This window comes from Talpa occidentalis, unplaced genomic scaffold (genome assembly GCF_014898055.3).
Source record: "Talpa occidentalis isolate TD23 unplaced genomic scaffold, MPIMG_talOcc4v2.1 talOcc4.8, whole genome shotgun sequence".
Taxonomy (NCBI): Eukaryota; Metazoa; Chordata; class Mammalia; order Eulipotyphla; family Talpidae; genus Talpa; species Talpa occidentalis.
This window is the reverse complement of record NW_023605194.1, coordinates 60,973,269-60,999,918: the sequence shown is the minus strand read 5'-3', so window position 1 is coordinate 60,999,918 and position 26,650 is coordinate 60,973,269. Positions and strand designations below refer to the sequence as shown.

General features: G+C 40.7%; 1 protein-coding gene across 2 annotated transcripts in view; it reads right to left on the bottom strand.

Moving 5' to 3' along the window:
• Positions 1–2,380: 2,380 nt before the first annotated feature.
• The window catches only part of PAPSS2 (3'-phosphoadenosine 5'-phosphosulfate synthase 2), an 80,742-nt gene continuing 56,472 nt past the window's right edge, over positions 2,381–26,650 (bottom strand). For both annotated transcript variants that reach the window (XM_037497351.2, XM_054690622.1), the window contains exons 8-12: positions 21,021–21,226; positions 10,866–11,001; positions 8,467–8,735; positions 6,890–7,119; positions 2,381–6,318 (exon numbers count right to left, since the gene is read on the bottom strand). In XM_037497351.2, the coding sequence (XP_037353248.1) occupies positions 6,177–6,318; positions 6,890–7,119; positions 8,467–8,735; positions 10,866–11,001; positions 21,021–21,226 (983 nt within the window). In that variant the 3' untranslated portion in view covers positions 2,381–6,176. The remainder of the gene's footprint in view (positions 6,319–6,889; positions 7,120–8,466; positions 8,736–10,865; positions 11,002–21,020; positions 21,227–26,650) is intronic.

The window sequence follows — 26,650 nt, the reverse complement described above, 5'->3', positions numbered from 1 at the left end:
AGCTGTTCACTCACCTCCGTGGCGAGTCCCGCACAGTTCTCCAAGGTTCTTGTCCTCAATGTGGGGTGCAGTGCCTGCAGTAGTTCCCTTGCACTCACTGTACTGCTTGATCTGTAGTTTGTTCTTGTTTTTATCCCCTCCTTTCTGTTGGTCAGAGAGTGCCAGCTTTGTGGATGGGGGAGGGAGGGTAGCAGGGTTCTGAGCTTTCTTCTTTTCTTGTCCTTTTTTATGGCAACTTTCCTCTTCAGGCAGTTTGCCAGGGTAGCCCGTGTATCTTCCGTGTCCCGGTTCTCTCAGGGACCTGTCACTTTTCCTCCCTATTAACTTTTTTTTTTTTAATGGGAGGACTTACGCGCAGCATTTCCCACCACCATGTTGATCCGTCTCTCGCAGTTTGTTTTTGAAAGTGATGTGTTTCCACATTTCAGTCACTATTATCTGAATCTTTGCATCTAAGGCAGTGCTTCTCTTCCACACCTACATCCAGACTCAGGAGTCTGCTCCCAGGATAAAAAAAATACCTGCTCACCTCTGAAAGTTTCTCTTTGAAAGTCAGTTTATGAAGAATTCCTTACATGCACTGTCATTGGCTAGCCTCATAGAAAAATATTTTTATTTTGTCTGGATTTTTCTTGTTAATGTGGTAGTGAAAGTCTTTCACATCTTTCCATAGTCTAGTAGAAGAAATTATTTAAGTATTTATTGTAAGTCATGTAAAGTTCACCTCAACTTTATAGGTTTCAATCCCAGCTGTGGAACTTTTATAATGTTAAATTGTAACATGGCAGTGTAGCCTTGGGAAAAATCTTTTACTTCTATGGGCATCTGTTCCCTTATCTGTAAGAGGAATCATAATTTATACTTTCTGGGATTGTTTTCAGAACTATATGAAATGCTTTGGAAGTTAGGAAGTGAATATAATAAGGTAGTCTTCAGGATGTCATCTAATATGTCTGGGCCTCTACTTCCTCATTTGTACAATAACAGAAATGCTAAAATACATGTGCATTAAGTTCCCAACACAGTTTTCACTACCATACTGGCAGCAGCTGCCATCTTGACTGTAGTAGGGTTCTTAGCAATGCTGACCACCGGTCATCAGGGCTTCTACATGGGGAAGCTTTCTTAGCTACTGGTAAATGTATTTAATAGGCACAAACTATGAAACATGCCATTAAGTAGACAAGTCAAAGACGCTTTCATGTACTTAGTGTTTTCTTTTGATTCGATGTGTTATTTTTTCATTCTGCTGGAAGTGTAAGATTTGGCTTTGGTTATTTATCTTTAGTACCCAAAGATCTGGTACTTCTTATAATCCCTTTAAGATCTGAGGTTAGGATAGAGCATACAACCTCTTTTGTGGTTGATGGATTAATTTCCTCCATAAATGTGCAAAATACTTGGTGAATATGTAATGCTGTGATAGCCATAGAAAGGGGAGATTCTGTGTCCCCTGTCCCACCCAAGGAAGGGAGGTGAAGCTAGAAAAAGACTGAAAAAAAGAGAAAAAGGCAGAGAGAGATAGTCAAAGAAGACTGGAGGAGGCACATGGAGCAGAAAGACACATGAGGAAGAAACTACTCTTGCTTCTAGGCCTTGGACTAGTACCAGTGACTTGGGGCACACAAAAGGAGACTCTTGAAACAGACGTGGGTGAGAGACCTTCATCTTGATTTTGATTTTGCTCTTTTCCTTCCAGACTTGCCTGTGCCCTTCTGCCCTTTTCTTATGGTTCCCTACCAGAAGGTGCCCTAGGCTCATGACAAGATTTTTGGGCCTCAGCTGCCATCATTTGGGCCAGCCCCATTTGGCTGGGCATTTGCCCACAAGAGGATGGGTAACTTGGGATGCTTGATTTTGAGAATATACTCTTTGTCTTTTCTCAATTATTGCACACTAATTGTTTTAGTGTTTCTTTTCCATTGCATTAAAATTATTTTCCATTGAAGGTCTTATTCACTGGAGTATGTTTGTCTTTCTGTGGTGGATGGCAGAACTCACCTACAGTGGGCAGTTTTGGGGGTCCTGGGGTGCCCCTCCTCACTGCCCAATAACAAATATAATCAGTCCAATTTTCTTCCTAGTTTAAAACACCATATCAGTATTGAAGTCATTTACATGAAAGGAATACAATATTTCAACCTGTTAGCTAAACTTTACTTTTAAAATATTTATGGAAAACAGGCTTATGCAATAAATACAAGTCAATATTTTTCATTACCCATGAAATTGTATGACATATTATTTTCTTGCATATTATATTAGTGAAAGAGGTACAGAGCAGATTTAAGCTTCTGAAACAAACCAACTATATTAAACAACTTTATGCAATAAAATGTATTTTATTAGTGACAGCAATCACAACTATGCTAAGACATTAGAGGAGCTGTGCCCGTCAGTCTGTTGCTCATGTATTTAAGGTAACAATATTGCATTACTTTTAAAAACATCCTATAATTTAGATTCTTCATAATTGAGGCTGGCCTTCCCTGCAATTAATCCAAATTGGAAGGTCTGTAAAAAAGACATTTAATGGCTGGGGTGGGGTAAGGAAAGGTGGCTTGGTACAAAGGGTAAGCCACTGAAAAATGATGTGAACAGCTTGTCTCTCAGTTCATTGCAGCCACCATTGCTGACCCTAGAAAAGTATTTTTATTACGTCTAGGTTTTTCTCATGTCAAACTAAAATGTCCAAACTCCAGCCAATGACCAGTTATTTTTAGTAATAATTTCAATAAAATTTTTAAAAAGCAAAAAAGAGAATTCTGTGCAGTATATATTAGGAATTGCTTGTATATCATTTTCATTATTTAGTGAATATGTAGGATCACTGACCCAATAATAGTGACTATTCATCATAGAATTAAATGCACGTTAAGGGGAAGATAAATAAGTGGCTATTCTTTTATCTGTGTATAGTCAATCCTTGATGATTTATGCATGTTAGTATTGGAGATGCTTAAATATGCTTAAGTCTTCATATATGCTTGTCATTCAGAATCTCATAAACAACATTTCCTAATCCATCAAACCTTTACACATAAGCATAGTTGACCAATCTGGCACCATCTGATTTCTTAATTCCCTACCTATAAGGAAAGAATGTTGAAGATTAGTGCTAAACCTGAAAGTCAGGAAGTGGAAAGGAAGAAGATGAGGAGAAAACAAAGAATGTGCTGTTCTGAAGTACCAAGATATATTTCTCCTTGTAGGGAAGAGTTGGAAAGAAATCTCATGTTGCTATGTTTATAAGGTCCACCACTATCTGACCAAATGATTTGCTTGCTTCCAGAATTTTTTCTCACTGTCCTGTATACACCATCACCACCACTTATATCTTCATGTACTTAAGCACACATTTCCTGCCCTACTTTGTCCTACTATCACTAGGAAGTAAGGATCTGAGGGGAGGGGGTGGGGAAGCAACAAACAACAACTCTTAGTTGGCTATTACACCAGTTTTATTTGGTGTGCGGACTAAAAGCAAGAATTTGCATGAAACCTTCAGGGCAGAAGGGAGCTGGGATTCAAGGAGCACAAGAAAAACTCTGAAGGGCAGGCCTGCCTGAAGGCCACTGAACTGGTTAGAACAGGTGTTTGTGCACACAAGCAGCAAGTGATGTAGTTTCCAAAGGTGTGGGAATTGCTGTGAGCAAAACATAGCTACTTCTAGTTTTGCTGCTAAAACTCCTGGGATGGAGAAAAAGACAGCAAGTTGAAAAAAAGAGAAAAAGGCCAGATTCTTGTGCAATGACATTGTGAGGTGAGGCTCCTGAGTAACTCCATTATCTCAGAAAGTATCACCGTAGTGCTTGACTGAGCCCATGTGTCTCTGACATGGAGAGCAAGGTTTGTTTGGTTGTTTTATTTTTATTTATTTATGCATACAAAGAACTGGGGTACAGGCCAGAGGTGTGGGAGGTGAGTGGATTCACCAGAGACAGAGAGGGGAACAGGACAGGTGGATTAACTGGAATACACTGCTGAGGAGAGCAGCGGGCGAGACAGGAGAGGTCTGCTGTGCCATGTGGGTAAGTTCCCTGGCCGGGGATCGAACGCATGCCTCAGTGGCTGGTGATAGCTTCATAGTGCTGAGACTTTAACCTCTGCACCACCAGGGAGGCTCTGGGGATCAAGGCTTTATTTATTTATTTAAGATTTATTTATTTATGCATACAAGAGCTGCGGTACAGGCCAGAGGTGCTGGGGGTGAGAGGATTCACCAGAGACAGAGTGGGGAACAGAACAGGCAGGCTGACTGAAACACACTGCTGAGAGGAGCAGCGAGCAAGGCAGGAGAGGTCTGTTGTGCCATGTGGATAGTTCCCTGGCCAGGGATCTAACTCGAGCTGCAGAGACTGCAGATAGCTTTATAGTGCTGTGCTTAACCCCTTCTGGCACCACAGAGGCCCTGGGATCATGGTTTTAAAAATGACATGAACAGGGAAGGACACACACTTTTTAATGATGATCTGAAGGAAGAGTTGCTGCTGTTGTTTTTCTCTAGTTATAAAAAGTCACAAAACCATCAACAAACAGTCTGACCAATCCACCCTGAAAGGTATCGGCAGAAAATAGCCTTTGTTTTGAGAAATTTATTAAAATAAGAACAAGCATCAGTTGTACACAGAAAGTCATTTGCACTAAACAAATAGAGCAGCAGAGCGATTTTAAATATATTTAAAAATCACAAAATATATTGGTTAAGGCACTACATCCTGTATCATGTTTTCAATAAATACGTTCTTTGTTAAAAAAAAAAAGGCAGTAGTGAGTACCTCTGATTAAACCGGCATAGACATTATGTTATTAAAAACAGTTAAACTTTGCTGTAACCCTTGTAATTCATTCTCAAAAGAACTTTCATTAGCTAAGAGCTTTTCCTTTAAATCTGAGAATATGAAAAAAAAATCACAGTTTTCTCTTTCCAGTTTAAGCCTCTTCCAGAGAGACCTACGTACAAAAGCTATTGGTTTCTTCATATTTTTCTTAGGAACAAGAATTATACATAAAGGATAAAAGAGAGCCACTCAGGAAGCAAAGAATTTAAAGGCTGGATGTCTCAACAGCATGAATCTTGGGGAATGTGTTGTTTTCAACTGCAAAAGATCAATTGGGTTTAGAAAACTCTGGACCTTCCAGCGTCTAAGAAGACTGCTTTGTAGGTGCCTGATGTTCAGGGAGCTTTGGTAAAGCATCTGAGGAGTCTGACCCTCTCCTGTGTTGTGTGGTATAGACAGCACCAGACTGGGAGGCAGGTGGTAGGATGTTTGTTCCGCCACCATTACTTCCAGTAACTGTTTTGTTACAGTACCCAGCAGCTCACAAAACAATGTATTTCAATGGTTGGATTCATTGTTTCCCACGAGCTTTAGTCTGATACTGTGAGTTATTCTTGGCTACAGCTGATGTAAGCAATCAGTGGGCATAGCCTGGCTCAAGGAGCACAGTGACCACAGCAAAGAGGAGAGGAGGGAACTTTCCGGAACCTGACCAGATTGAACATGGCATGTATCTTCTCAGAGCACTCTGCTACCGAGTTAAAAGTCACTGTTTAACTGGAGTTATGTTATTCGTGGAAGGGCATTAAGACATCTTTGTGGTAGAAGTAGGTTGTACAGGTCTCTGAGATTACATTCACATTTCACACATTTGTTTTCTCCAGTCAGATCGTTGTTCAGCACACAAGAGACTGGGCAGTTAAGCTGTATACAGACTTGGGACGAATTATTAGCAAGAATCTTGACATGAACCACACCTCATTTAGGGTGAGACTCAGCCAATTGTATAGAAAAGGCTGTTCATCTTACTGATTTATTTTACTACTGGTATGACATGGGGAGAGTGTGGGGTGTCAAGACTTAACCTGGAAAATAGGCCTTATGTTTTGGCCAGTAAACTAGACACATGATCCAAGTTTTAGGAAATCTAGGACCTACCTGCGCAGATGCATAATTTTATTCTGAAATAATATTGCTTACACCTGCCAGGATTTCAGTGTGACTTTTTTTTTAAATATATATTGAAGTTGACTTTAAATTACAGACACAATTTTATAAAATCCTAACTTTAGAAATCAGTCACTGAGAAGCAATTGCATATAAAGCATCTAATCACAAAAATAGAAAAGGCAATCAAAGAGCACTTCAGTAAGAAACTCTGGAGCTGAAGGCCAGCTAGTTGTTCTTCTCCAGGGACCTGTAATAATCTGTCAGCACTTTCCATGCTTTGGGGGCCATGAAGCCATCAGGGGGATTTTCTCCTTCCCGGGCCAGCTTCCTCATACGAGTTCCTGAGATGAAGTCAAACTGGTTGTGCCTGTCACAGGATAGCAACAGAAAAGGCAGTGGAGGTAAGTCACTTTTATCTCGAAGATTCCTGGAGTAGGGTACGAGATCTTAGACCACATTTTTTCTTTCCGTAAAATGCTACATCTTCTAAAATGGATGGTTTGCTAGCTCCTCAGCTTAGTCAAGAAACTTGCAGAAGAAAAGGGAAATAATGGCAGCCACCCATTCAATATTTACTGGGTACCTGCTCTGTTCATGGAGAGTACCTTCTTTCATTCAGCCTACTATTACAAGCTTTGAACAATATAAATACTCTGAAATCTCTTTTTACGTTGACTTCCTTTACTAAGTGTGCCAGGCACAGTGCCTGTTCAAGGAATGTATGCAGATTTATTAAAAGAGATTTATGGACCATCTACTATATGCAAGGAGCTGTGCTACAACTTAAAGGGACACAAAAGATCAGGGCTTGACCTTCAAGGGATTCATTCAAATTCGGAGCACATGGAGTTGCACACGAGTTTCTCAAAGATACAGAACCTGCCTCACCATTGCAGTTGTACAGACACTGGTTAAAGAATCTCCCCCTGAGAACACACCTTGCTGGGTCATAGAAGTCCATGGCTTTTTTGGTTTTATTGTAGGCAGCCACTCGGAATGGGATGATTTCCACAGAGGTGAGGCCAGGGGCCATGCTCAAGACCTTGCCCCCGTGAGTGGGTTCATACAAGTCCTTCTTGGTCTCAGGGTGGGGCATTCCTGCAGGGTCTCGGCCCACAATGTAGAAATTTGCCCCAGCAACCATCCGGCACCTGCAGTGCCACTGGACCTGGGAACATCAAGGACATTCTCATCATCATTCTCATCATCACTGGTCACCTATAGATATGCCTTTATTCTGCTTTAAAAGTAATTCAGCGATGTGGGTCAATGAATAATGATTGCAGGGAAGCCAGTCAGGTGTGTCCGAGAGTCTATGCTTTCTTCATCATTCTTTGTTATACTGGGTAAGGTAGGAACTTTTATTTTAACCTCTTAGCAGCTGAGGTGGTGTTTCCTAATCTCTCTGATCAGGCTATCAGAACAGGAACACTTGCTCTTACTGTTCTACAGAACTATGTGTATTTTACTTTCCAGTCCCTCCCTAATCAGAATAAATCATAGTTTAAAGGAAATGACAAGCTCCAGTAACCCTTATTTTCTGAATGCCAGTTATAAGCTAATTTTACCTGCTATACCAGACCTTGATTCCAGTTCAACACAATATTGGGACTTTAAAATGAGTTGCCTTCTTTTAAGTTCAGATAGAAATCTAGTGGATGGAGAGGAGAGCTAGGAAACTGGAACTTTGATCTGGCTGAAGAACATTAATTTATTAAACTCAGTTTGGGGCACTTGGTGTTGAGACCCTTTTAATTCATCATCCTCCTGCAAACTTGTTCAAATTCACTGCACTGGTGGTACAGTAGGACAAAGAAAATCTGTTTGATAGACTCACAGTGTTATGATGAAAGGGAGATACTAAGCTTTTAAAGAAATACTTTCCCTTCTAATGCAGCTCAAAGGGCAAAGCAAATCACTTAAGAGTTCCAAACCAGAATTTTGGAAACTAAATATTAGGCTAGCTAAAACTCACCCTATAACCTAGGTCAGATGCATTATTGACCTCATTCATATGTCAACCTCCATACTCTCAAAGGTATTTATAAGAGGTTTGATGTCTTTAGCACTTTTATAAATGCTAAATGGAAATACTAATTCAGTTGGATAAAGAGACAAGAAGATTGTGGAATCTAAAAAAAAAAAAAAAAAGGGCCTCCTCTGGTGGCACAGCGGTTGAGCGCTGGGTTGCGAAGCTGCCCGCAGCCTCTGCAGCGCCGGTTCAATCCCCAACCTCGGTGTGAGGGTCTCACGCCATGCCCGCTGCTCCCTTCAGCAGTGTATTTCGTCACTCTGCCTGTCCTGCTCTCCGCTCTGGTTCTGGTGAATTCTCTCACCCTCCCGTGCTTCTGACTGTACCCAGTGCTTGTATAAATAAATAAATAAATCTTTAAAAAAAAAAAGATTGTGGAATCTGCTCGTGAGGAAGAAGGAACCCCCAAACTCATTTGCTTTTCTAAATAGAGTTTGAGTCTATACTTCTGAGTGGTGTAGCCTAATTCAGGGAACTGCTCACCTCTGTGGGGCCAGCGTATAACATGGGAGATGGGAAGATGGCAACGATGGTTGACTTGGGATCCAGGACTCCTTCCTCCAGCACAGCTGCGTGCTGCTTCATCCGCCAGTCCAAGGGCACATCATCATCCTTGGTCCAACCACCCAGAGGGTGGAGCAGGAGGACTGGGTGCTTATACCCTCTCTCCAGGAGCCGGCGGCGGGTGTCCTGCATCAACAGAGCATGGCCATTGTGGACAGGATTTCGCAACTGGAATGCAAACACCGCATCTGGGAAAGGAAAGTGTGAAAAGGAAGGTCAAAGAAATACACAGTGTTTTGGTATCAGCAAGAACCAAAAGGAGGGCCTCCCTCGTGGTGCAAGGGGTTAAGACACAACCTATGAAGCTATCCGCAGCCTGCGAGCTAGCCATATGGTGCAGCAGACCTCTCTTGACTTGCCTGCTGCTCCCCTCAGCAGTGTGCTTCGGTCAATCCACCTGTCCTGTCCCCACTTTGTCTCTGGTGAATCCTCTAGCCCCCCACATCTCTGGCCTGTAACCCAGTTCTTGTATGCATAAATAAATAAATCTTAAAAAGGAAAAAAACCAAAAGGAAAGATGCAGCTATGTTTATTGTTCAGTACATTTATTATTGATATATCCACTTGCTTATGATAAACCAGCTGGAGAATTCCCCTGGGTTGTTAGGGGTTTAATCCAATGGTGCCAACCAATGCCAGACTGCTTAGATAGGGGTGGACACAAAAGAGGTAACCCTAAAGAGAGAGTGACTCACAAATGAAAAACGTTTGTTGCCAGGACCCTTCCTGCCAACCAAGGCTAAAGCAGGGGCTGGCATTAAGCCCTCTTGCACCCTACTCCCAGGCTCATTTATCCAGTGGGGTGGATACTGATGAGCAATGATTTCTGCTGTTTATCTAAAGATAAAAATTATTTCATCTTCGCTTTAAACAAATCTTCAAAACTCCATTTAGTGATGGATTTCTGAGAACCTTAATTTTTCTTTCTGGTTATGAAATAAATGACTATAAATCGATTATGGAAAACTTGCTAACTAGTAATAAGCTCTAAATGCAAAGGGAAATTTTCCCCAAGCGTTGGTCCAGGTTTGTAGTATGGTCATCTGAACTTTAGTACACATGCTGCCAGAGACTTCTGCTTCTGATCATATGATTTATGCTACTTAGCCAACTTGGCTAAGGTTTTAAAAATAAACTACAGTTGACTCTTGAATAACTTGTAGAATCCTAATCCCTAGTCCCTCAACTCTCCACTCCTGTCCACACATTCAAAAATCTAAGTATTAGTTTTATTACTGGAGAGTCGACTGCTTATGGGGAGATAAATAGGGTTATACAGTATTGCATCATGAGCTCACTGCAATAGCAACAGGAGGTAGCTGCAAAATTATCACAGTCATGTAGTATGCAGTACAGTTAATTATATGCAGCTTACATTTCTCTTGAAATGTAACAAATCTTCATTTGTTTACATTTCTCTTGAGTTCAAATGGTACCATGTATGGTCTATAAATGTGCATGCAAGGTTTGATGAATTTTAACTTTTCATAATAGATTTGCGTATAAAATAGTAAATGTAAAATAAACTTATTTTCAAATCTCCAAGAAGTTTTCCAAAATATTTTTTAAAGATTTGTTTATTTATGCATACAAGAACTGGGGTATAGGCCAGAGGTGCGGACAGAGTGGGGAACAGAACAGGTGGACTGACCAAAATACACTGCTGAGGGGAGCAGCGGGCAAGGCAGGAGAGGTCTGCTACACCATGTGGATAGTTCCCTGGGTGTGGATCAAACTTGTGCTGCAGTGGCTGCTGACAGCCTCACAAGTTGCATCTTAACCTCCTGCGCCACCAGGGAGGCCCAAGTGGCTCAGCAGCGGGCGGCAAGAGGTGTCTGCTCGCCATGTGGGAGCCTCACCTGGTGGCTGGGGATGGAACTGACGCTGCAGAGGCTGCGGGCAGCTTTGCAACCCAGCATTCAACCGCTGCACCACCAGGGAAGCCCCAATATTTTTATTAAAAAAAAGTTCATGTATAAGTGGACCTATGCTGTTCAAAACCATGTGGTTCAAGGGTCAACTGTATCATATTTTATTTATTTTTCCAAAATTAAACTATGTACATTGTTCTGCAGTTTGCATTTTTGCTCAAATACATGTTGAATATCTTTCTCGATTAGGGCATATTTTTAATTGCTGCATAGTATTCCAATATACGGCTGTAGTTGAAATCTATAAATTGTTTCCATATCAACTGGTGATTCCATGTACTTTTTTTATTTTTAAAATTATAAATATGCTTATAACTGGTATCCTTAGTTCTTTAATCAGAGTGTGGTAAGGAGTACTAACAAATGCTCTACAGCCAACTTACATACCAGCATTCATTTCTTTAAATTTCTGCTTGAGCTCCAGTGGTGTCAGGCGGTATTGGTCCAATCCATCATTCCATTTTATTCTCTCCAGCACCTGAAGGTCTCCACCAACCAGCCAATCCCCACTTTCCATCACCATCTAGAAAGATCAATGATAAAGTTGCTAGTGATTAATAGAAACATTGATTTCTATTTTATCTGAAAATTTTCCCTTCTATGGACTAATTTTGGATTCCTGTTGAAAAACAATTTTCAGTTCTCTAGCATCTCCAGCAGAATATATCTCAAACTCCCTTCATACTCTTAAAAATACTCCCTTCATATACCTCAGTCTCTTCATATTCTTAAAAATTATTGAGAACATCCAAAAAGCCTTTGTTTGTGATGATTATATAGATATTGAATAAATTTTTTAAATCATGATATATATCGTGATATATATGTGTGATACATATAATAATGATATATATATAACTTTATTTTAAAAAGATTTTTATTATTTAATATATTTTTTACATCATTCTTCATTTTTATACAATGTATGCTTTATCATCTTGGGTAAAGTCCCCATGGAATTCCCACTACCAAATCACCTGTGTACCATCACCATAGTCCCTTGCGCTCTTCCCACCCTCATTATTTTTTTTTAAAGATTTATTTATTTATTTATACAGTCAGAAGCGCGGGAGAGTGAGAGAATTCACCAGAGCCAGAGCAGGGAGCAGAGCAGGCAGAAGGACCGAAGTACACTGCTGAGGGGAGCAGCGGGCGGCAGGAGAGGTCTGCGCGCCATGCGGGACCCTCCTCCGGTGGCCGGGGAGCAGCCGGGGATCAAACCGGCACTGCAGTGGTTGCGGGCATCTTCGCAACCCAGCCTCAACCACTGCGCCACCAGGGAGGCCCTGATTAGAAATTAAAGCTGAGAAAGTTTTAAGATATTTTTAATAAATGTTTGTTAAACATAATACTAATAATGATAACCCTATTACATATTAACATAAAGACATAAATAACATTTTACTTATAGTGAAAATATTTTCTAAAGATGAGGAAAAAATGACTTTGTTTCACATATTTGTAAATCTCTTTTTTTAAAGATGTATTTTGTTTATTTATGCATACAAGAGCTGGGGTGTAGGCCAGAGGTGCGGGGGGAGGTGTTGACAAGATTCACCAGAGACAGAGTGGGGAGCAGAACAGGCGAATCTACTGATATACACTGCTGAGGGGAGCAGCGGGCAAGTCAGGAGAGGTCTGCTGTGCCATGTGGGTCAGCTCCCTGGTCGGGGATTGAACTCATGCTGCAGTGGCTGTGGACAGCTTGATGGTGCTGAGACTTTAACCCCTGAGCCATCAGGGAGGCACCCTGACTTATCCTATTTTCAATAAGGACCCAAAAGAGAGGTCCTGGAAAAATAAAAACCAGACGAGATGTTTTCTACCAGCTAATTGTGCTGAGCATAATCTCTATGGAAACTCTCAAAAGAAACATCCTTCTTAGTTATCTCCAATTTAAAAAGGAAAGGACAGGTGCAAAGAGCAGCAAAATGTAGCCAAATGAATATCTCAGGCTTTTTTACTGAATCTTTGACAGTGATGCAAAGACCATTCAATGGGGACGGACAGTCTCTTCAAAAATCATGTTGAAAAAACTGGATAGCCACGTTCAAAAGAAAAAGCTTAGGACTTATTTTATTTCATATGCAAAAAAAAATCAACCAAAAGGACTAAAAACCTACATATATGACTGAAACCTACAAAGCTTTCAGAAGAAAAACTTCATGACATTGGACTTGACCATGATTTCTTGGCGATGACACCAAAAGCACAGGCAAAACCAGAGATATGGGACTACTTCAAACTTAAAAATGCAATCAGTAGAACACAATCAACAAAGTGAAATGACAACCTATGGAATTGGAGAACATATTTGCAAATTATATGTCTATCAGGGGATTAACTCCTGCCTGGAAATGTGGGTCCCCACCGGCTGCTGGGATTTGCTGCCTGACTGCCAAGTGAGACCTTCCAGTTGGGATACTGCCCACTCCCAATTTGGGCTAACTCTGCACCTCCAAACAAGCTTAGCTTATCTGAACCAATTGCCTTAAGCAGTCAATGGACTGAGTCTGATTACTTTGGGCATAGACTTATTGCACCCCTCAGTAGCCTACCTGATTGTCCTTGCCCCTAGCTCCTCCACCCAATCCCTTGTCCTCATGAAATGGATCAAGAAGAGGATGATGTTCTCCCTGGGGCAGAGGGATGTGTTGGAAGCGCTACTTACTAAGACTTGTACCTGGATATCTTCATACTAGAGAAGGTGGCGCTGAAAACCTGCCCAAGTCCAGGTGTAGGAACTGTCTCATACCACACACAAAAATTAACTCAAAATGGCTAAAAAACTTGGATATCAGATGTGAAACCATAAAACACAGAAGAAAGCATAGATAGGCAAAACACTCCACAGACATATGCTTCAGAGAAATCTTGAACAACAAGAGAACCAAAAAAGAATATAAATTTTGGGGACTGCATCAAACCAAAAAGCTTCTGCACAACAAAACGAAAACAAATAACCCAATCAGAAGAGTTAAATAGGCAGAAGAATTAAATAGGCACTTCTCCAAGGAAGACATACAGATGACCAACAAGCACATGAAAAAATATCTGTCACTTATTGTCAGGGAAATGTCAATCAAAACCACAATGAGGTACCATCTCATGCCTGTGAGAACAAAGGTTTTCTTAATTTGCGGTCATCAAAAGCACCCTAGCAACTAAAGCACCACCACATTTTGTATAACCAAACACCACCAAAAATAAACAAAACTAAATCTTGAGGGAAAGGAGGGATGGACCTATCACCTTAAACAGAGGTGTTCCAATGTTTTAGCCAATACTTGGTTGAATGTTAGGAATGGATGGTGTCTCAAGTTCACTCACATTTCATGACAAACAACTAGTTGACACTGAAAAACGTTTCAGGGCTGTGTGAACTGTGCCTCTGATTGTCCTAGATACATTACTTTAAAAAAAAAAAATGTTTGGAGCCTCCCTGGTGGTACATGGGTTACATGCTATCGCCAGCCACTATGCCAGCCAGCCACTGCAGCATGAGTTCGATCCCCGGCCAGGGAGGTGACCCACATGGCACAGCAGACCTCTCTTGTCTCGGCCGCTGCTCCCCTCAGCAGTGTGTTTCATAGATCCACCTGTTCTGCTCCCCACTCTGTCTCTGGTGAATCCTCTCACCACCCACACTTCTGACCTAGACCCCAGTTTTCATATGCATAAATAAAATAAATCTTTAATGAAAAAAATAATGTTCATAGGAGTAAAAAGGTAGTTTAAGAGATAGTGTGTCACATAAATGGTACATATGTGGTTTTTAATCATGCTAGACTTCAAAACTGTGATCTCTTCTTATTGTATGCAATCTTGAACTCCACCTCTGCAGAGGTGCTTCTGTGATTAAATAGATTATAAACCAAATGAGAACAACTTCATATTTACCTAAATAAAAATTATCTTTTACTGGCGGTGAGTTACACAGAGACTTTACAACAACAAAATATCTTTGGACGAGGAGAGTGAGTGAAGGGAAACAAAAGGACTCTAATCACCTGCAATTTATGATTGGTACCCCTAACAATACAGAGACCTCGGTTAATTGCTCTAATCCTGACAAAATTATAAACTGAGATCACTGTTGTTTATACTTACAGATGTTAAATAGGAAAGTTATATTTGAATAAATCTTTTTTCCCTGGACTTGGCAGATATGTATAATTACATTTAAATGGATCTAACATACACATACACATAAGTAAGCAAAGAGTGGGAATCTAAATTGGCACAGTGTATGTAAAACAGTATGGTGGTTTCTCAAAAAATTAAAAATAGATGTACCATATGATCTAGCAATTCCACTTCTAGGTATCTACCCAAGAAATACAAAACACTTATTTTAAAAGATATCTAAACCCTGTATTCATTGCAGCACTATTGATAATACTGAAGATAAGGAAACAACCTGAGAGTCCACTGACAAATGATTGGATAAAGACGTCTTGTACTGCTATGAAAATAGGGTTTAGGGCCTCTCCAGTGGCGCAGCAGTTGAGTGCTGGATTGCGAGGCTGCCCGCAGCCTCTGCAGCGCTGGTTCGATCCCTGGCTGCTCCCAGCCACTGGAGGAGGGTCCCACGTGGCGCGCAGACCTCTCCTGCCGCCCGCTGCTCCCCTCAGCAGTGTACTTTGGTCCTTCTGCCTGTTCTGCTCCCCACTCTGGCTCTGGTGAATTCTCTCACCCTCCCGCGCTTCTGACTGTACCCAGTGCATGTATAAACAAACAAACAAACAAACAAATAAATAAATAATACATGCCTCTTTAAAAAAAAAAAAAGAACAATGATGTAAAAAATAAATAAAATAAAAAAGAATTTAAAAGAATATCAATAGTGCTGAATGGTTGTGAAACTCTGGGTAGAGAGACTGAGTAAAGGATTTGATTGTGTTTTCATGGTCCCCTTCTGTACTTGGAAAATTCACTTAACAAGAATATTGTCCAATACTCGTACTAATACATTTCCTTTCTTCTCATTGCTTAGAGTTAGACTACAGATAAAATTGAAAGGACTTCAAATCCCTGAGCATACAGTAACTCATTGTGGACACTAGGGGTCCACCTAATAACGATCTACTGGTGAAGGCAAAGTTGAATTGATGTCTTCTACTTCCCAGTCTGAAAATGTGCCTGTTTGAAGTGCAATGATGAAACAATGCTTTTGGTATTTCTATGATGGAGTGGGACAAAGCATGTTCCCTTTCCAAAACTGCCCAACTGTTCCCAGAACTACAGTCTATCATGAAGAGCGCTTCAGTGGTTAATTTCCTAGGACTTTGTGGCCTAGAATTCCTCACCTCCTTCCAATTCTGCCACAGGAGCTAGAAAATTTGCAAAACTGGACACACAGGAATGACAACCAGGCTTTAAAAAAGTCTAGTGAACTAGTAAAGGGGCGTGACACACAGACAATAGGACTACAAAAAGGAGAAGAGGGTGAGGTCAAACACTAGGATGAAGACTAGAAAGCTGTGGTGAATAGGTTCAAAGAGGACAAGGAGAGAAAGACTGGAAAGTGACAACCTGGAGAAGAGGGCATATGCAAATTGAAAAGAGAGGCGCAGGCATGGGTGGGAGGGTGGAGGGGTCAGAATATAAAAGGGGGCAAGGGAAGGGAAAGGAACCAGAAGGAAGGTAAAAAGTGGTGTGTTCAGGAAAATAAGTTCATGCTGTAAGAACTCAGAGAACAGAATTGAGAAAAAGAAAAACTAACAACTGACACATGTGGAGAATATATATTCACTCCTGTGATTTTCTTTTTTTTTAAATTAAATTTAATTTTTTTTTAAAGGAGAACTCTTTGTTTGTTTGTTTGTTTGTTTATTTATTTATTTATTTATACAAGCACTGGGTACAGTCAGAAGCACAGGAGGGTGAGAATTCACCAGAGCCAGAGCGGGGAGCTGAGCAGGCAGAAGGACCGAAGTACACTGCTGAGGGAGCAGCGGGCTGCAGGAGAGGTCTGCGCGCCATGTGGGACCCGCCTCCGGTGGCCGGGGAGCAGCCGGGGATCGAACTGGCGCTGCAGAGGCTGCGGGCAGCTTCACAACCCAGCGCTCAACCGCTGCACCACCGGGGAGGCCCAATTTAATTTTATTTTTAAGATTTATTTATTTATTTATTTATTTATACAAGAACCAGGGTACAGATTTGCAGGAGGGTGAGAGGATTCACTAGAGACAGAGTGGGGAGCGGAACAGGCAGATTGACTGAAACAAACTGCTGAGGGGAGCAGTGGGCGAGACAGGAGAGATCTGCTGTGCCATGTGGGTAGCTCCCTGGCTGGCGGGGTGGGGGGGGGATCGAACTTGTGCTGCCGAGGTTGCAGATAGCTTCCCAGTGCTGTGCTTATCCCCTTGCACCACCAGGGAGGCCCAACTTTTTAAAGACGGAAAGGAGTACAGAAGTGCCCACGGAACAAGTCCTTGTTGAGGGACTAGTAGCTACAAAAGTAAGAGAGAGGATGACGTAACATCCTACTCAGAATGACTAGAGGAGGGAATGTGTTAGGTGGTGGTCAGAGGAGAGGAGGTGGTGAGACAAAGCCATATCTTTACAAAGGAGTTCTCACATAAAAGTTGAATGGTTCACTCTAGTGAAGAATGGAGAAAGAATTAGAAGTCAAAATAAGACACAAGACAGGGGAGAAATGAAATGGCCTTGCTCAAACTGGAATAGAAGAGAAGGGAACAAATTCAAGCAATAACTACAAGGCAGAATGATCAGGACCTGGTGGTTGAATGAACAAGGGAGAAAAAAGAAGCAATAATGACATCATGTTTGGGACAGAGGCACTGTTTGATGGTGGAGTTGGTCACCGACATAGGGGATACAGGAGGAGGAGAGAGGTTTGGGGAGAGGTGCACATGGTGAGTGTGAGGTGCCTGCAGGATATATCCAGGTGGAGGCCTACAGGAAACAGCTCCTGTTTCCTAACAGGGTTCCTAAATAATCACCTAACACAGCCATTCTCGGTCATCGCAATCTATTAGGATCACAGGGAGCTTAAAAGCTCAACAGCCCAACTAACCCTAAGCCAATAAAATCAGAATCTATAAGGTGGGATCTAGTCCTGGGTAATTTTTGAAGCTCCCAGGTGATTCTGCTGATCTAATTGACCAAAGGGTCTTCATTGAAGAGCTAAAGACTCTAAAAACTCTCAATCCTAAACTTCCTTGGGAAGTCATATTCTGTTTTCTTGGTTTCTACATCTGTAAAATGGGAGTAATGATCTTAGGTGTTTCACAAGAGCATTGTGAGAAATAATTACTGTTTGGAAAAGCTTTGAGAGTCATGGATGAAAGGCGACACACAGGGCTCCTCCAAGCATTGTTTTTACAAGTTTCACCTGCTCCTCCTTGTGATTTTATTTATGCTCATGTTACCTGGTTCCATACTGGGAACTCAGGGAGAGGGTTGGGATGACTTGAATGGGAGGTCAGGGTGATGTAGTGAGGAGCTGTGCCATAGAGGCAGACCATTTATGTGATGACTCTGATCATTTTCCATGTAGGTGTCACTCCCAGTGCCCCATGGAAATAAATATGAGAAGGCCATATGATTACTTTTGGAAGGAATTCTTTTTGAAAGGTTTGGTATTCTTTAAAAAAAAAAAACAAAAAACAAAAAACATGTGCTTGGAAAGAGTTCTCCCAATCAAACCCATGTGTTGTGTGGTAAAAACACCTTCAACACTCCACATGAAGTATATACAAAGTAAGTGGTTTCTCTCTCTGGTTACCCATGGCCCATTGCTCACTGCAGGGTAAGGAAAAAGTATCAGGCTTTTCTGCCCTCCCGCCATTAGGATAGATGACGGAACCCTGTGGTCCTGAATTCATGCCTGATGGTGGGCACCTGGAGTGGGTACAACTGGGCTGAGAGACTGAGTTTATAAGGGCAGCATCTCGGGGACGCCAGCAGCAGGTGAAAGAAGAGAAACAGAGAGAACGCCAGAGAGCCCAGATAGAATGAGGATTTGCTGGGGGCTGGGAGGACTGCCAGCCTCCCAGCTCCCCAGCGCCCCTGCCTGCCATATGCCTGGTAAATCTAAATAAAAGACCTGCAAAAGCCATAGAGGACTCTGACTCCTCCTTTACCTGGTCTGCTGGATCAGAAAACCTGCTCAGTGTCATTCCTGCCCCTACACTCACCATTAGGGAATGTTCACAGAATCCCTCTAATGACCTAATGGTACAGAGTTTCTGAAAATATTGTCAAGACCTCAAGTCACACCACCACTCTCTCTGGCTTCTAGAAAATTCTGAGCTCTGCCAACATGCATTGCAAAATAAGATAAAAAGAAAGCATTGCTTAATAGCTTCCTTATATTTTGTGTGTGTGTGCTAATTATGTGTATGTAGATGTTAGACCCAAAATGTGGAATCACGCAGCAACGTGGATGGAGCTAGAAGGAATTATGCTCAGTGAAATAAGCCAGAAAGAAAAAGAAAAAATCGGATGGTTTCACTTATAACAGGAATATAGGGGAACTAAATGAGACATCAGTATAAAAAATAGTAATAACAGTACAAAACACAACAAAGCAAAAACAGACAATTGTAAGCCAGAGACATACTGCAGGGGAGGAGGTGGGAGAGGGATCAGAGGGAGGGAGGGAGGAGCACAGGGGACTGTGATGATGGTGCACGGGTGCCTTGGGGAAGGAGAGTCTATGGGGACTCAACCTGAGGGGGTGAGGGGAAGCAAATATTATCTAAAAAAATTTAAAAAACGATAAATGTTAATATAAAAAGAAGATACCAATACAGATGGAAGAAATGAATATATGGCAAAAAATTAATAATAATACCAAAGAAAAAAGTGGTATCAACTGGGTCGGCATCATGAATGGCCACTATTCTTTAGGTTGTAGAGTGAAAATAAGATCCTAAATCTATCTGATCATGATCGAAGAGAATAAAAACAGAATAAAAACCATCAGGGCCCAGAACACAATTCCTCAAATAGCTATCAGTCAATGCTCAGAAAATCAAGGACTGTCTGCCCACAACTTGGAGATACGTGGTCCAGCTGGCTTTTAAACTGAATGTGTGTTAAAATTAAAAATATTTATCTGCAGGATGGATACTTGTGTCCAAAAAATGAAAAATTGCTTTGTTTGCCCATAGACCTCTGCAGGAGCCTTGAAAATACACTTCCCACCTTGCAACAGCTAATAACTGAAACAAAACAAAACAGAGCAGAAGTTTGCCCAAACATCCATTTTGCAGAGTCATTGGAGCTAGAAGAAATGTCCAAGTTATTTTGAGTTTGGGCATCCTCCTTTTACAAATGAAGAAACTGAGGCCCAGAGAAAGGCTGTACCTTGTCTAAGCACAAGGCTTTCTAGTTTTCTTGGACCTCAAATTGTTCTCCATTCCTTAGAAATTTCTAGAAGTCAGTTTCTCCAGGAAGAGCATTTGACAAGTTATTTCAACCCTAATGCTCTAATTTTGAATGAAGGGTACATTTTGCATTAATTTCCATATATTTTTCTTTATGGTAAATAAAATGACACTGAGCAATTCCATAGCACCCTTTATTCCTTCTCTACTCATCACCAGCAACAACTGGATGTTGTAAAGGAATGGGAGGAGTTTTAGTCTATGGGCCTTCAGCTAGGACAGACTCAAAATAACCTTAATCAAATGAACACATTTTTTCCTTTTTAAAATGGGCAATAAACAAGTTTTTCAAAGTTAAAACCATGCACTGATGAAATTGTTATTCTTCCCTCTGGAAAGTCTTCCACTATCTGTGCTGGTTTTTATTTACCAAAAGGATGTCATTAACCTCCCTTCCAGGCCACAGAACATGAACTCTGAGACTCATTCCAGTGGTTGGCTGAAACCATTCTGCAAGAAGAAATTTATTTCCCTTGTGAATTTTCAAGATGAAGAAGACTATCAGCTTTAGCTGTGCTTTCAGGCACAGACACAACTATGATTTTGGTTCTCTATTTGTGATGCTAGACTGAATTTTCTACCTCGTCCAGTTTCCCATTAGCTGAAGAAACCAGCTGTCATCAGATCCCAGGACTGAGGAGCTTATTTAGACCAGGCCTCAGGCAGAAAGACATCTTTTCCCCTTTCCAAAAAGTTCTCCCAAGGCCAAGCCTGTAAAACCACTCTTAGAAATGTATTCTTGTGGGCCTCCGTGGTGGCGCAAGCGGTTAAGTTCTGCACTATGAAGCAATCCACAGCCTCTGCAGCATGAGTTTGATCCTCGGCCCACCAGGGAGAAACCCACATGGCTCAGCAGACCTCTCCTATCTTGCCCGCTGCTCCCCTCAGCAATGTATCTGTCTGTTCTGTTCCCCATTCTGTCTCTGGTGAATCCTCTCACCCCCTGCATCTCTGGCCTGTACCCCAGCTCTTGTATGCATAAATAAATAAATCTTAAAAAAAAAAAAGAAATGTATTCTTGTAACTCTGGTTTTTCTGTCCTTCAGGAAGGAATTTAAAGAAATTATGTTTGCCCTAAGTTGGAATGAATCAAGAAAGTCCTCCCAAAGAGTTTGCAACTTACTTTGATATGGGGGTGTTTTGCACATGCTGTCCCCCACACACGGGAGCAACGCTCTTCTTTTCTATGCTCATAGAATTCTGGCTCTTGTAAGATAGCCACCTTCCGCCCACCGTGAGTCAGGACAAACTTGCTGCACCCTTCCAGCCGTGTCTTGTCATCCGCAGAGACAGGGAGAACGATGGGAACGCTCAAGTTGATCACTCCATCTGTAGAAAGAGCCAGAAGATGCGTGAATATAGGCACAAGGTGCACAGCCCTGAAAGGATGCCTCGATGTACACACTGTCCCTCCCACATATATCCTGCAAAGGACATTAAGATCTAAATTCAACTTGGTTGTATTGGCTGCACAATTTCTTGAGAATCTATAATGAGATTTCCTGAAAAAGCCTCTCAACGCAAGATACGGGGCATTTGTGAAAGGATGGCCAAGTTTCAAATTGAGGAAGTGGCATCAATTATTTATTTGATATAGGGGACCGGGAGAATCTCCCTTTTGTGTCCCCTTTGTGAAGTTTGGTCTTGGCCTCAATGCACCAGAGACCCTAAGGTCCGTAAAAACCAAGTTAAACAAAATAAAGGTTGGCAAACACACAAAACCAAAAACCTTTCTTGGAAATGAAACTTGTAATGTTGGCAAACCTCTTATGGCCTGTTTAGGCACTAATTGTACTACCAACACACTGACGGAAAAAGACCAAAAAAAAGGACAATTTCTTGACATTTTTTGTCCACTGTGGTCCAGGCACAGTATCACCTTTAAATATTTTGAAAGTCACAGGTCTTACCAGCTCAACTAGCATTGAGAACTATCAATCAAAAACCATGGAGGAGTGAAAAACGACATAAAGTTTATTTACAAAGCTCATGTGCTGTCTTTGGAGAGTAAGCACCTCTCAACTTTGTACCAAGTCTCTTACTTTAAAAGAAACGAAAATACACTGTTCTGGTTTCTCGGTATAAGCACAAAACATTGGAAGGTATGGAATGTGGTATTCAGAGAATTTCCATTTTCACCTTCAAGAAATGTGAAATGACAGCTTGACTACAAAGGAAGAGGTAAGAATGCTACTTAAAAACTGACATAGAAACTTCCATGGTTAATTTTATGTGTCAACTTGGCTAGATTGCAGTACCCAGATAATGGGCCAATATCATTTGAGGTGTTTCTCTGAAGATATATTTTATTTATTTTTATATATATATTTATTTATTTGATATATTTTAGATGAGACAAACATTTAAATTAGTGGGCTCCATAATGTGGTGGGCCTCACCCAATCCGTTAAAGGCCTTAACAGAAAAAGTCTGATCTACCAGGATTAAAAGGGAATTCTGCCAGTAGATTTTGAACTCTAACTTTTCCCTGGGTGTCCAGCCTGCCAGCCTACTTGTAGATTTCGTAATTGCCAAGCATCCACAATTGCATGAGCCAACTCCTTAAAATCAACTCCTCAAAATCTCTCTCTCTATCTCTCTCTTCCTTAAACCTTCCTTCCATCCCACCCACCAGCAACTCAGTTTTGTCTCTCTGGAGAACCCTGAATAACAGTTAATACAGAAACTGGTATTGAATCACGGGGTCTTTTAGTGTGAGGGCCCACAATCCCATAAGTCTCCCAGCTCATAGGGCACCATTACATTGGAATTCATCTTAATAACTCTCATAACTGATGATGATGGAGTCATTTCTTAAAGTTTCTTTATGCTTAACATATTCTTTTTTTTTTCCTTATGTGAATAAGAAGTTGTTTTGGTTTATTTAGAAGGACATTTAAAAATATTTTCTAATTAAAATGGTTAAAAGCTGTAGTTGTTATTTATGTGAGGCTTAAAAGGATAAAATTGAGCTCCCTGGAAACATCTAATTTCTTTTTTTATTTTTTTATAAAGATTTATTTATTTATGCATATAAGAACTGGGCTACAGGCCAGAGATGTGGGTGGCGGGGCGGTGGGGGGGGGAGAGGGTGAGAGGATTCACCAGAGACAGAGTGGAAAACAGAACAGGCGGATTGACTGAAATACACTACTGAGGGGAGCAGCAGGCGAGTCAGGAGAGGTCTGCTGCATAATGTGGGTTGCTCCCTGGCTGGCTGGGGGATTGAACTAGTGCTGCAGTGGCTGCGGCTAGCTTCATAGGTTGCGTCTTAACCCCTTGTGCCACCAGGGAGGCCCTAATTTCTTTTTTTTTAAAGATTTATTTTAATTTATTTATGCATACAAGAACTGGGGTGTAGGCCAGAGGTGTGGAGAGTGAGAAGATTCACCAGGGACAGAGTGGGGAGCAGAATAGGTGGATCTATTGAAATACAATGCTGAGGGGAGCAGCGGGCAAAACAGGACAGGTCTGCTGCACCATGTGGGTTAGCTCCCTGGCATGGGGGAGGTGGGGATTGAATTCATGCCTCAGTGGCTGGTGATAGCTTCATAGTGCTAAGACTTTAACCTCTGCACCACCAGGGAGGTCCCCGGAAATAGCTCATTTCTTAATGAAGGAAGAAAATTTTTTTAAATATTACATAACTGTGTGCCCCCCCCCCCTTATGCAATAGCCCTGACATGCTAACAACTAAGTCAATTGAACTGACAGGTGAGATAATGGTGGCCCATGGTTAAGTGTGTAAAGAATATTGGGAATTTGGCAGGAGATACCAAGTTTAAGACTTAGAAGGGGATGAAAGAAAAGGGAATAAAGAAAACATTCAACTCCAGAGGAAACAAATGGAGTAATTTATGGATTTGAGGAACTTTCAAAATCCAGCATTAGAATGCCTCCAGTAGGTAAATATTTGAGATTTTAGTTCTATTCCTTTGAGACATAAGAATTCCCTTTGTAGCTATGAAGCCAGTCTCCAGCCTATGGCTTTGCCCATTTTAAGTATTCTCCAAAGTTATTAGGACCTTAATACTATTACAGGATATAGACAGCAACTGTTGGCAATAAGGAAATACTGTTCATCATAGAATTCTACCTACAATCTGCTCTGGGACCCTTTATAAACCGTACATAGAACACCGTGCATAGAAAGTATGGATTTTGTCATTCAAATAACTCCTTTGTTGCAAAGTTCATGGGTTAGTAAGAGTAGTCCAAGCCCTGGACTGCAGAGAATACTGAACTCAAAATCTGATGTTCTCCTGTGTTCAGTTTGCCCACTTGAAAAATGGAGTAATATACAACATATATGTCCCTGGGGTGCTAGGAGGGAGCAGACTGCCAAGCACTCTATCAACAGATTCATGATGAAAGATAATTAACCCACCACATAGTCTACTTGAGAAAAAGGAAAGAGAGAGTAACAAAAATGAACACCTTCCAGGATGCTGGTCATCTATTTAAATAGAAATCATGTTTTCTGGGAATTTTGATTACCAGTGACACAGCTAAAAGACCATGATATTTAACTCTGCTTATAAAAAGGGACTTGACCAAAATAAAGGAACAAAATGTAAAGCACAGTTTGGATGGGATGCTACAGAAAGGCTAGCTTTGACTGCACCAGGCTTGCAGTGCTGTCTTACACTGATTTTTCTGTGTTGAACCCAAGGAATACTTCACTTTCCTGTTGCAATCACCTCCTTCGAGCCAGTCGGTTCCTGGCCAAAGTAGCCTCTGCTCCACCTTCATCTTGGCCTAGAGTGAAAATCTGGAGTGCGGAAACAGGCCTTCCTAGCAGGTAGGAGATAAGAGATCTCCTGTCCACTAATGATGCCCACTGAGCTCCTGTAGCTACACATGCCACACGGTACAGCAGACTTAAGGCAGTTTCCCTATTTCTATCAACTTTTCTAATACCTAACCTTATCCAACAAATTAACTCTGTGTTGACACATCCTCCAAGGCTTTAAACATGGACTTGGGCTTTCAGTTTTTGTCAGGAAGGGCTTCAGCCTCCCGGGGAATCATCTTGATTATTCTATTGCAGTACATTTCACTTTGGAAAAGAGAATTATGTTTTTTAGCCACGGCTAGTTCGACACATAACTCCGTTCTATTGCATAACTATTTTTGCTTTGAGTAATTTTCAAACCTCTTGTTTTATTTAATATTGTACATCTTCACATCAGATGCCTGAACTGTTTCTTCATAAAAACTAAATTACTTTTTATTGCTTAACTAGGCTTTTTTTTTAAAGGAAAGCAATACCAAAACAATGTATTTTCAGAATTTTACCTTTTCACTCTGGTATGATGCAGAAGTTTATAGGCACAATAAGTATGTTTATTATGCGTTCTACAACTATCAATCATCATAGCTGGAAATTAAATTCATGCATAATCACATGTCTCAAACAAAGTACAATCATCCACAATCCAACCAGATGCATTCACTTTAAACTGCATCTAAAATTCTTATCCTTCAGCAATTAAAAATGTTGCATAAATGCAATAAAGATTTCTAGGTTTGTGAAAATAAATGAGGGCTAGTACTCAGAAATAATTAGCAAAGAAGATCACATTTTTTTAAAATATCAGGGACAAACTGTACAATGATAATTTACAAACAAGTTTAACCAAACTTTTGTTAACCAAATACAACAGTATAAACAACACCTTCATTTGACTGAGAAATTTCCTATTATTTGGACTCCATTTAATAGAAATACAGTAGCCTCCCTTCCCACCTCTTCCAGTTACCCACAGGCAACTGCTTTCCAAAAATGTTATTGTGCTATAAGATATTTTGAGAAAGAGACCATAGTCACATAACTTTTATTACAGCATATTGTTGTAATTGTTCTCGTTATTAGGTATTGTTGTTAGTCTCTTCCTTTGACTAGTTCATAAATTAAAATTTATCATACGTGTATATTCATAAGACAAAATATGGTATATATGGGTTTTGGTACTCTCTGTGGTTTCAGTCATCCACTTACAATGGATACCCCACAGGTAAGCGGGGGGACTACTGTATTATTATAACTGGTTGGATCATGAACTGATAGCAATACCAGCTAGTTCATTTGGATATTTTTTGGTTAAGTTTTTAACAGTTTCTAATTAGTGTACCATAACTAATCCCAATAATTTAATTACTTGGAAAGTTAGAGTACATACCAGGTAGGGCCATGCCTAGAGAAATACAAACACAATTAAGAAACATGTTTTCAGCTCTCCAACAAAATAATCTTAAAGCAACACAAACACATAACATATAAACACACTAAGCTCTTAGCTACCAGTATTTTTTTTTTTTTAATGGAGACTATATATGATAGCAAAAATTAAATAAGGGACCAGAAAAATGAATAACTATAAGAAAGCGAAAATCAAAATCAACAAAAAACTATGAACCAGAGACACTTTTTGGGGGGTGAGGGGCGGGAGGGGAGGGATTGGGGTCAGAATGGGGGGGTTGCAATTGTATGGGGAATATAAAAATAAAATTTATTATTTAAAAAAAAAACAATTGGTAAAAACGAAATTGTTATTGACTATTGTTCAATGCAATTGAATATTGATTATCTGATTCAAAATAATTATATGTCAGTAGTTCCTCCAACTCTGGAAAGTTATTTTGGATGGTGTAGACTGAGTACATTTTTTTAATTTAGGGGGAAATATGAACATTTAAGAAAATTAAAACCAATAAAATGTTTTGAGAGGACATGGTTGGAATAAAAAAAAA